This window comes from Phascolarctos cinereus, unplaced genomic scaffold, assembly GCF_003287225.1.
Source record: "Phascolarctos cinereus isolate Bilbo 61053 unplaced genomic scaffold, phaCin_HiC Scaffold_3;HRSCAF=262, whole genome shotgun sequence".
NCBI lineage: Eukaryota > Metazoa > Chordata > Mammalia > Diprotodontia > Phascolarctidae > Phascolarctos > Phascolarctos cinereus.
Genome location: NW_027555736.1, coordinates 175,004,237 through 175,016,649, shown reverse-complemented (window position 1 = coordinate 175,016,649; position 12,413 = coordinate 175,004,237). Strand labels below are relative to the sequence as shown.

General features: G+C 37.3%; 1 protein-coding gene across 1 annotated transcript; it reads right to left on the bottom strand.

The window, feature by feature from the left end:
* Positions 1 to 7,233: 7,233 nt before the first annotated feature.
* Positions 7,234 to 8,163, bottom strand: LOC110200302 (olfactory receptor 4K2). The gene has a single exon (XM_020975888.1). It carries the CDS (start codon positions 8,158 to 8,160, stop codon positions 7,234 to 7,236), a length of 927 nt encoding a protein of 308 aa, XP_020831547.1. The 5' UTR covers positions 8,161 to 8,163.
* Between the last annotated feature and the right edge of the window lie 4,250 nt (positions 8,164 to 12,413).

Sequence of the window (12,413 nt, the reverse complement as noted above, 5' to 3'; positions counted from 1 at the left end):
TTGTACACAGTAATAGCAACATTGTGAAATGATCAACTTTGATAGACTTAGCTCTTTTCACCAATCCGATGGTCTTAGACAATTCCAAAAGGCTCACGAGGGAAAATGCTATTGACACCTGGAAAAAGAACTATGGAGTCTGAATGCAGATCGAAGCATACTATTTTGACTTTTTTTTTGTTTTTTGCTTTCCCTTTCTCATGGTTTTTCCCTTTTGTTCTGATTCTTCTTTTGCAACATGACTAATGTGGAAATATGTTTAATAAGATTGCACATGTATAACCTATGTCAGATTACTTACTATCTTGAGAAAGTGGAAGGGAAGGGAGAGAGAAAAAACTGTGGAACTAAAATCTTATAAAAGTCAATGTTGAAAACTATCTTTACATGTAATTGGGAAAAAATAAAATACTGGAAAAAATGAGCCTATTAAATTCCCCAATGAAGTGAGAGTAAGAATGGATAAGACAATTAATCTTAATATACATATATATAGAAATAAAATAGGTCAGGAACAAAATTTACTGTATGTCAGGAAATTCTAAAAAAAATATGAATTGACATGATGATGTTAGAGCAAAACAGAGAGAAATAACAGGGAAATTTCATTTTGTGTAAAGCCACTTAACCTTTATTTGCAGAGAAGGCAGTGAGGTGGCTCCACTGAGTTCAAATCTTGCCTCAGACACTTACTAGCTATATGAATCTGAGCAAGTCACTTAACTTCTGTTTGCCTTAATCCACTGGGCAAACCACTCCTGTATCTTTGTCAAGAAAATCTCCTTGGTGGTATGGTCCACTGAGTCATGAAGAGTTGGATGTGACTGAACAACAAAAGCATGATAGACAATGCAACAATATTATAATGGATTTGTGGTCTCAGGTATTTCCTCCAACCATTCAGATTGCAACCCATCCATGTCTGCCTAACCAGTTGGATTCTTATCTCTATACATTCTATACAGACCTTTTTCTTGATATATAAAACATACCAAAGGAGAATGTATGTGGCCTACTCTCTCTAAGACTAAACTATTAGTTTTAGTCTTACATTGCTCAGATAAAGTTATTCACATGGATTTTCCTTAACAATCCCATGTTCATATTTAAACATGGAGAAATATCATAAGTAAACATATATGCACCAAATAGCATGGCATCTATACTCATAAGCAAGAAGCTAAATGGATTATAAAAAGACACAGACAGCAACACAATAACAATATGACACTTTAATTTTCTTCTTTAATAACTAAATAAATCCAACAGAAAGATAAACAAAAAGGAAGTAGAGAATTTAAAAAAAAAACTGTGGGGAAAATTATATTTGAAAGTTCCTTCTACAAGTGCAGGTGGGAAACTTCCATAACTGATATGTTTGCAGTTGCCCATGACTTTTACACTGTCATGATCATACCATTAATGTATATTAGAGCAGGATTTGAAATTCGGTCTTGACTCCAAGGCTGTGCCCTATTTTCTATGCCATACTACCTCATTGAACTGCTCTAGCTGGGTGGAAATATTCCTTAAAAACACATAACTTCATTTGCTTGAATCTTACATTTATCAATCGACTTTCAATATGTAGTTTCTCATCTTAAATTGACTTGCCCACTGGCAGGAAGTGCCATGTGCAAATGACTATTATTATTAGTTACCCTATCAGATGTATTGCTCATTATAGATTAATAACTTGACATTTTCAAGTTTTATTTTTGTTTTAAATATTAACACAGTGGGAAACTGGGTTAAATTCATACAGAACAGGATCTATCTTCCTAAATTGGCCTTAAAAGAAAGAAAGAACAAATAATCCACGTAGCAAATTGATTTAGAAATAGGTATGACTGGCTTGACACAAACATGAAAGGAAAAGTCCTAGTGAACAAGCAAATTTGTATATTGGTGTAATGCTCAGCTCCTATTTAGCTATAAGTCCTTATTACAATGGTTTACATGGGTGTTGACACTTTGGATCGAATTTTCCTATAAAGTAGGAATTTTGTCATAGTAATTCCTGTATAGGATCAACACAGTGATTCACATAAATAACATTCAGTTTGCATGCATTTAATATTTTGGTTATATTATGCTGAGCCTGTGAATACAGCATCCAAAGTTTGGGGCGGTCTTAAAGCAAAGAAGGAACAAAGAACAAATAACTCATGTGACAAACTGACTGATGGGGTGGGGGGGATAACAGCTTTTGGACACATTTTCTATGCCATTTTAGGCTACATCTTCTTTACTGTCTCATATCCAGCTACCTCCTTTCTCTCTGTGATCGGTTTTGTTTTGTTTCAGAAAGGAAGGGTTAGTGAACCACATGCCATCACCATGAAAAGTAATATCATTCTTTTTAAATATAGTCTCTCTACTGAAGAAAGAACTCTGTTCAACTTCACAGTATTCTGCTCAGCCTCCTTTCCTTTTCCTCAGTCTAGGAAGTAAATTAACAGTCAGGACTGAGGATGCCCAGTAACTAAAGCAAGTTTGGATTGTGAAAGTATGCTGCTAAAGAAAGAGTCCACAGGCTTAGAATAGAATTTCCAGGATTAGTAATCACCATAAATGCACTGACACACATAAAAGCTAACCCATGGGAACAGATAGGCATAGCAAACGGGCAGAAGGTTTATCCAGGTAGGCTAGACCCCAGGGGAAGAGCAAATGGTTATGGTTGACCCAAGATGTTCCATCACATCTGGCCTACATTCTATAAATACTAGGCTTATAGGATCATGGAACCATAGGTATAGAGCTAGAAGGGATGTTAGAAGCCCAATACCCCCATTTTACAGATGAGCAAACTGGTCCAGAGTGGTTATGTGATTGGTCAAAGGTCATGCAAATAGTATGTTGCATAATGTGCAAAGAGATTTAAACTCAAGTTCACTGATCACTGCATGACACCACATTTTCTTTGTTTGCGAGAGTTGAAGTTTCCCTTTCAAAAGTAGAAAATGAATAGAATGTTGTTAACACGTAAGGTTATCATCATTTGTAGACAGATTTTGAAAGGATGAGGGTTAAGCAACCATAAAACATATTTTAAAAAAAAGACTGAAGGCTATTTTTACTTTATTTTCACAATAGGGGACTCTAGGTGTGTGCCTGCCTGGAACATGGGGAGATGAACTTTTTTACAGATGATCCTGTGGCTAGATGTAAGAAAGAATACCAAGTTTGTTCTAGCAGTGAAGTGCTTTAAATTTAAATTACTTTTCCACAAAAACAACACTGTTGAAATGGGCAATTATTGCCTTTCTGAAGCACATTTTACAGCAGTTATTGAAAACATGTAATTCTTGAGGATGTGACATTTGGCAGTTTAGCATAGAATACAGTGTTGCTGCTCAGGTAGGGTTGAGCCAAATTTGAAGGAAGATAGGTGTTGACATTTCTCTCCTCACATAACGTGAAAATTCTTCCTTTACAATAGGTTTTCCCCTCCCTAAGCAGACACAGAATACATCTTTATGGAAAAATATTCCTAGCCTCAAATAAGATTATAACCAGATATAACCAGAGCCATAACAACAGAAATCAAGTGACCTTCAAAAATGTTTCTTAGCTAGATACAAAATTTCTCTTGGAAATAGTCACTAAGACAGTAATAATTTAAAAGTTTAAAAAGACATGTTAGTTACTTAATTCTTAACATATTTACCCAGACAGCTAAAGACAAAATTAAGTTAAAAAATTAATCTCAACCTTACAAAAGGCATGAGATTGACTATCCAAACTATTTATTCATTTTTTTCATCTTAATCCTTATTTCAGAAATAGGAGTAAGAATTTAAAGCTAGAAGGAAACTTAGAAAGCATTTAGTCTAGTCTCTTCATTTTATAGATTAGGAACTGGAGGCTGAGAGACATTAGTTAAGTTAAACAAATAAGTTAAGAAGAAAAGTTTAAATACTACCCAAAGAAATTAAGAAGTTAAGTTATTCAAAGTTATGTATAATAATGAGCAGCAGAGTTAAGATTTGAACCCAAACTTTTCTTATATGGAATCTAACTATATCTCTATCTGTATCTGTATCACTATACTACAATTTTATCAAATGCTTAAATTTCATTCTAATTACTACCATAGTTTCTGGTTCCCTCTCTTTGCATCAGATGATGCTATTGGCTTCAGATCACCACATCCAAACACAAAGTTTAGAGTCTTTTTTGGTCTTTGGCTCCATTAATGAAGAGATGTACTTCTCTCCTTGCCATAACCATTTGGCTTAAGAACAAAATCAAGGTATTCACTTTTATTGGTCATTGGCAATGAATGAAATTGAGTAGCCTGCTTGTCTACATCTATCAAATGGCTCCAAAGCATAACTATTAACTTGGATTTAGAGTATAATGCTACCCTGATCCTGCCCCTGGGCTTGGAGAGGGATGGAGGAGTCATGGGCTGAAACTAGAAATTCCAATGATGAAGAATGTGGTTTCTTTATCTGGGGAGTAGTGAGGTCTGTGGTCAAAAGGTCCTACTCAGAGAAGGTCCAAAAGAGACAATTTGGCAGTTCAAGGCCAATTACCAAATAGCAGATGGAACTAGAGAAGGGAAGCAGGATCTGGATCAGAAGCTTTGTTGGTAGCAGAATAGCACAAAATGTAAAAGATAAGTAAACAAACATGATAAGAGGTCATTGGAAGATCTAGAAGAATAGGAAAAGTGTGCATTTAACAAAGAATCTAAAACAATTTGCCATACTCAGCACCTCACAGACACATGTTGGTTTTTATGCCTGGGTGAGCAGCGAACTGCCTTCCAATTTCCCCTAAATGAGCATCATCTGGACATCTCCTTGTTGCCCCAATAGCAGCATCACACTCAGAGAAAACAGCCTTCTAGAAATTGCAGCAAATGCTGTGGAATTCTGTACTTGCACCAGACCTGTTTTTCTTCGGGTACATTTTGGACCATCAATCATGACACATTTGACCTTAACAAACAAATAAACAAGCAAAAATGTCCTTTCTTCATTCTGTCATCTAGGAAATAACCTTAAATCTCTACCCAACAAGTATCAATGTTATACTATCTGTCCCTCACAAAAACTAAGAATTCTCATCTGAAATTTTGTATTTAATGTTAATAATCTGGCAACAGTCACCAGGTGCAGTAGTAGTCTAGGTACCTTAGGCTCATTGTGTTAGGCATGAATAACTGAGGTCACAGAATTAAAAAAACCCCACAATATTCCACCTGTAAATCTGTTTTTGTCATAATAAATAAAAACCTATTGAACTAATATGACTATTTAACTCAATACTAACTGTACATATATAAAATTGACACTAGAAAAAATACCAATTAAAATTAAACATAAAAAATAAATTCAAGGTAAAAATTAAGTCCTATTTTCCATTAATTTAACTCATCCATTGCTATATCTCTTTATCAAATATTGGTTTAATATTGGGCTACTTTCCCAAGGAGCAATATGGAGTAGCTGAAAAAAAAAAAACAACCTTGGATTTAGAGTAAAAGAGCAGGCTTCAAATTGTGGTTTAGTTCCTTATTAATACATCACTTAACTACTCTAGGCCTCAGTTTCTTTAACCTATAAAATAAAGGATTTAATTTGCTATTTTATAAGATACTTTCCACCATTAATATACCATGGTTATTAAAAGTCATTTGTTTTGAGAAGTTTTCAAATCACTTTAGCCATTCAGCCTTATCAGAAATAGGCTTCACAAGCCTCATCTCTGTTAGCACAGAATGTGCTAAGAGTTATTTCAAGATGTTTCCTTCTCACTCTACCCAGGCCCTCCTAGGACATTTGACTTTCTGTTTCTTCTTTCCTGAATAGTCAGAGCAGGAAAACAAACAAACAAACAAATTAATAATATTTTCTATTCCTATCATGGTTTACAATTTCTAAAACCTTTTTCATACCTCATTTGATCTTTTTTGATAATAACCAATAATATTTTGAAGTAGGCAGGACAGATAGTATTTACCCATTTTAAATATAAAAAAAAACCAGGCTTAATAATTTACATGGCTAGAAAGTATCAGAGGCTGGATTCCAATTTAGCTCTTGCGACCATATTCATAGTTCTTTCTGAGACCTGATGGAACATGGAGTTGGTAAAAACAGTGTGCTCCCATCTTCTGTTTTCTCTTTATTTCTTCTCACAGCCTTCCCCATCACATATGTATCTACTCACTTTCTGAAGTGGCTGTTGTTACCTGAGGAATCAGAGACATTTTTTGATGGGAATAAGGAAGGCTTGGGACCAGGGACAACCTAGGTAGGTGGCTAACCCAAGACATTTTACACTTAGGATCTCCCATTTCATACTTATGAAAGCAATTTAAAATAAACAGTAATAGTAGTCTTTAGCAGTCAATCAATATTAAAAAAAATAAATTAAATACAAAAGGACCTGTCACAAAAGAGTGAATACAAATACCCAGGAAGCCATAGAGGATGTAAATAAAATTGAGAAAATATGGTCCCACCTTAGGGAATGAAGAAATATATATGAGCTGACTGAACATAAAACAGCATCAGTACCTGGCACATATTAGGTGATTAATAAATGTTTGTTGACTGATTGATATCAGATCTGTTATGGCACCAGTGAGAAAGAAGAGCAGCTCCTTTTCCTTCAACAGCTAATTCCCTGAAGTCCAAATAACCACACTAGATACCTGGTTCCCATACCAGAGTGCCCCACTTTCTTGCCAGCATACATGTCCTAGAGCTATGACTCTAATTTTCTCTACTCTCTGGGTTTTTTCTGTCTTTGTATCCCCAGTGCTTGATACACTATATTGCCTGGCATGTAATAGGCATTTAATAAATGTTTGTTGATATAAAAGCTGAATAAGTTACTAGTTTTGTATAGCCAGGCTAGGGTCCTACTTTTCTCTCTCTTCTTCACTACCTCTCCTTTGTAATCAATATCTAATCAATATTCAATAACTTTGCTGAGGCAAGCAGTGCTAACACATGGTGTATTTTCTCTTTGCTTCTCCCCAAAACTGCTTTTCCCACTTAAAGAAGCCAAAAGGGTTCCTTTTAGAACTTTAAAAAACACCCTCATTTTGAACATAAGTTTTAAAACAATTACAGTATTTCCTCACAAGTGATTTGGCAATTATCATTTGAACAGCAACAACAAAAAAATACAAGAGTAAGATCAGTTAGGGTGTCCATAAATGGCTTCATCTTAACTAATTAAGAGAAATGAGGTGATTGTGCTATCTTGTCAGAATTCAGATATCTGTTTTTTCAGTTTTCTCATTGCTGTCTTCACCTCCTGGTTCCTCAGTGTGTATATTATTGGATTCAGGATGGGGGTGAAGATAGTATAAAACACAGAGAGGACCTTGTCCACCAGGAAACTGCTTAATGGCCACATGTAGATGACGATACATGGCCCAAAGAACATGAAGACAACAATGAAATGGGCAGTGCAGGTGGAAAGTGCTTTGGAGGAGCCCCCAGAGGAATGGTGTTTGATAGTTACTATAACAATAACATAGGAGTTAAACAAGAGTATAAAGCAGGATAGAGCAATGATGCCACTTGTGGAGATCATGAAAAGTCCTAGCACATAAGTATCTACGCAGGCTAACTGGAATACCACAGGAAGGTCACAGAAAAAGCTATCTACCTCATTGGGTCCACAGAAAGGCAAGTGAAGAGCAAATATCACCTGACTCATTGAATGCATGATACCCACGACCCAGGAAGTCACTACAAGCATAATACACACCCGAGGACTTATAATGGTTGCATATCGGAGGGGTTTGCATATGGCAATATATCTATCAAAGGACATGGCCATTAGCAGGATAATCTCAGTGCCAGTAAATAGATGCAAGAAAAAAATCTGGGAGATGCAGCCATCAAAGGAGATAGTTTTATGTCCAGTGAGATAATCTGTAATCATCTTGGGGGTAGTAAAGGAAGCTAGAGACATATCAATGACGGAGAGGTTAGTGAGCAAAAAATACATGGGAGAATGAAGGTGGGAATCAGCGATGACTGTGATGACTATGAGGCAGTTGCCCACCATTGTTGCCACATATAACAAAGAAAACACCATGAAGAAGAACATCTGGAGGTCCCAGGAACTGGAGAGTCCCAACAACACAAATTCAGATACAGTTGATTTATTGCCTGTATCCATTGTCTTGGGGCACAGGCAAAGGACTGTAGAAAAGAAACCAGAGACAAATAAGTAATGCTCGTATGGGAATTACAATCTCATATTTAAGATTTTGTTCGCCATAGAAAAAGAACCAGAGATAAATAAATAATTTTGTCCTGGGACTGATAACCTCATGTTTAGGATTTTATTCTTCCTAATTTATTAGCTTTACTCTCACAAGCACTGAAGCACCCTCACATCCCAGAAGGAAGTCATCACATTGCCAGATGTTGTCTAAAGTTAGTGGAGAAAAATGCACAAGTTTTCCTTGTTGATGATTAGTATTTTTGTTTCAAAATGGCAGTTATGTCTATTCATTTGTGCCTAATTAAAAACAGTATGAAACATATTCCACATTGGTGAAACTAAAGCACAACATCTCAGTGTTGCATTGCTCCTTTGTTGTTTGTGAATTTCTTGTGGCTCATTCAGAAAATAAGCACCAGGGAAAAGCAAATAAGCTCCCAAAGAAATAGCAAAATAGTCATAGGATATGGGAGGATGAGGAGAAGGAGAGGCAAGGAGGAAGAGGGAAGGGAAGCGAATGGAAGGGAAGAAAAACTAAGAAAGAAGGATTTAGCCATGCCGGTTGGCACATTGGAGTGGCTGTCACCACTATGTGCTGCTTCAGTAGAATACTTTTGGAGAAGCAAAGTCTGCTACAGCCATCTCCTGCTTTGTGCTATAGATGAATGATCAGCTAGATGCTATCTGAAACTCTTCTTCTGCAGCTAAGGTCTGTTTCTCCCATTAGCAAAAATCTCTCAGAATTAGGTGCAAAGAAGGCTGAAGAGGGAGACGAGAATCTGCAGTTGTTTCAGTTACTACTGCAGCCACTGAACATGACCTAGGAAACTTGAGTAGAGAGAGGTAAATAACGGAGAGTTGAGCCACTACTGCCCTATACTCCCTAAGGATAAAGTCAAGAGAGAGGGGGGAGGAGTCCCAGAAAGATGTCTGGTCCAGCCATTCACTATAGGCACTGCAATCATTTTCAGTTCCCTAGGATAGACAGATGAAACGTACTACTGGAGAGGAGTGCAAAGCTGACCCAAAACTTGGAGTGAAAACAAATAGGAAGGAGTGGGAGGAGGCAAAATGAGCCCATAATATCTCCACAATAATATCCCACAGGCATAGCAATGACCTCACAAGAGACCTTAAGCATCTGGCAATAACATCAACTATGACAGGAGTATACCATTTTCTCTCTATCCCTCTAATAATTTACTATTTGGGAGAAAACAGTCCCCTAGTCTCTCCTTATGTTCTCTCATCCCCATCCTCCTCAATCAAACCCCAACCATATCCTAATCCAACCTGCCCATTCCTTCCTCTGTGGCCCCTGGAATTGCAGTTCTAAAGAAAACAAACTCCCTTTTAACCTGCACCTCTTTCTCTCCAACTCTTCTCCTTGTATTTTTCCTCATGGAGACCTGGCACATCTCTGATCACATGGCATCCCTGGCTATCATCCCAGCACTGTTTGTACATTCTTTCCTCATATCCTAGTCATCCTGGAGGAGGAATTGGAATACTCTTTATTCCCCATTGTCACTCTCAGACTCCTTTTTGCTTCCTTCATTCATTAACCTTTCCTTCTTTCAAGTCCACACAATTAAAATCTTCTACCCAATAAAAGTTGAAATAGCTGTAATATACTGATGCCCATACCATTCTCCTTCCTTTCTCAAAGAGTTCAGCCCCTGGTTCACCATCCTCCTGTCTTCTCCCAGCTCCTTCTCTTACACTAGGAAACCTTGACATTCAGGTAGATCCTCTCTCTGGTTCTCTAACTTCTCATTTCCCCAATCTCTTTATGCCCCATAAATGATTCACTGTACCTCAGTCACACTTAGGGATGGTCAAACACAATCTTGCCATTACCCACAAGAGTTCCATTTCCTTAATTAGAAACTGACATTCCACTTTCTGACCATAATGTCCCATCATTCCACCTCTTCCTCTGCTTCACTCCTTCCCCACTTTTTCTTTGGCCTCATTGAGACTTCTTTTCCTTCTATCCCTCAGTGCTTTCAAAAGCCATCATACCTATTCTGATTTCCCTTTCCTCTTCTAACCTCAGCCCAAAAGTTAGCCATTTCATTTCTACACTGGCCTCTTCTCTTGAATCCGTTGCCCTGTTTCCTATTGCTCCTCTTCTCTTGGATAAACCCAGCACTGTATCACTCCCACTATCTGCCTCCTCCACTCACTCATAAACTGCTGAACAAAGTTGAAGGAAATTCTACAACTGTGCTACCTAGGTACATCACAAATTCATGTTATCCAGCCTCACCTGGGCCTTCATTGAAGCAAAGCTGTCCTTTCATTCTTCACTAATTGAAGCCCTATTTCATTCTCTGGGGAAACTATATCAAACCTTATCATCCTTCCTGAAGCCACTTACAACCCACCCTACTCCACTGAGGACTTTATTTCCTACTTTGCTGAAAAAACAAATGAGGTATTTGACACAAACTCCCTCTTCTCCTATTCTCTTCATTTCAAATACCCTTGGCATCATTCCCCACTCTCTCCTCTTTACCCTCTTTTACGATAAAGAGTTGGGCTTTCTCTTTGCCCAAGCTAGTCCCTCTACATATGCACTTTATCCATTCCTTCTCTTCAGGAAGATAACATCCTGAATGATTTCCTTTTTTCTTGAATCTTCAACCTCTTCCTATCAGCTGTCTCCTTGTTTCTTGCCTTCAAATATTCCCATGTCTCCCATTCTTAAAATACCTTCACTTGACCATATCATTCCCTCAAGCTATCATTTTATATCCCTCCTCCCTTTCTTACATTCACTGCTTCCACTTAATTTCTCCTGTAACTCTTCCACCCTTTGCAATATGATTTTCATGTTCACCACTCAACTGAAACTATTCTCGGCAAAGTTATCAGTGATATCACAATGATGCAATCCAAAGGTCTTTTCTTGGTCCTCACCTGTCTCAATGTATCCACTGCATTTGGCCCTGTTAAATTCCATCTCCTCATGTATATTCTTTTGTTTCTGGATTTTCATGATATTCACATTCCTGGTTCACAAATCTGCTTCTTCTAAGTCTCCTTTGATAACTCATCATCTACATCATATCCCTAGATTGTGGCTATTCCCAAGGTTCTTTACTGGGCCCTCTTTTCTTCCCCTCTACCCTCTCAGTAACCTTAAAAGCTCCCATTACCAGATCTATATACCCAGCCTTAGTCTCTCTCCTGAGTATTACCAACTTCCTTTGGACATGTCAAACTAGATATTTTGAAGACATCTTAAACTTAACATGTCTAAAATTGAGCTCATTATCTTTTCTTTTAAATGTAGCCATCTTCCAAACTCCCTTTTCTGTCAAAGGAAACACCATCTTTCCAGTGTGTCAAGTTGCTAATCTTGACATTATCCTAGACTCCTCACTCTCCTTCACTTCACATATCCAATCAATCTCCAAGTATTGATTCAGTATTTTGGTAATAGTTACCCAGACACTCAACAACATCTCCAAAATAATACAAATCTACCATAGAATGAGAACAGTTAAGGAAGAATTTATGAGAAGTACTGAGGTTGTTAACCTTTTTGATCATCTGAAGTTTCCATATAGAACACTTTTCTGTAACAGAAATCTCTAATAATCTAATAGCAAGTCAGATGCAACTGAAGTTTAGATTTTAAATCCAAAAACACACCTGATTCATTTGAGCAGATATTAACGGATGATGACAAAGTATAGCTATGGGACCTTGAGTAAGTCAATTAAATTAAGCAGAGCCAAAATTAAACCCAAACTAACCTGTAAGTTAAGAAGAAGTGGGGGTGAAATCATAGGATCCTAGCTTTACAGCTGGAAGGGATGTGAGAAGTCATTTAGCCCAAAGCCCTCATTATACAGAAGAGCAACCTGAAGTCTAGGAAGTCAAGTGACCTGACCGACCCCATGCATAGAGCAAGAGTCAGAGATACTATTCAAATTTACATTTTCAAATATCAAGGTCATTTTTTTTCCTACCTTGCCCCACCTACATTTCCTACATTGCCTCCTGAAATCAATTATATAATTCAAGTCAGTGGTCTTTCCAAAGTGCCACACTGTCTCCTCTAATCAGGCAGATAAGAGGCAATGTATAGCTCAAATTGCTAGCCATCTGACATATTTTTTTTAAGCGCAAGGACTTTCTTTGTCTTACTGATGTTTGTATCTCTGGCACAATGTAGGCACATAGTAAGTATT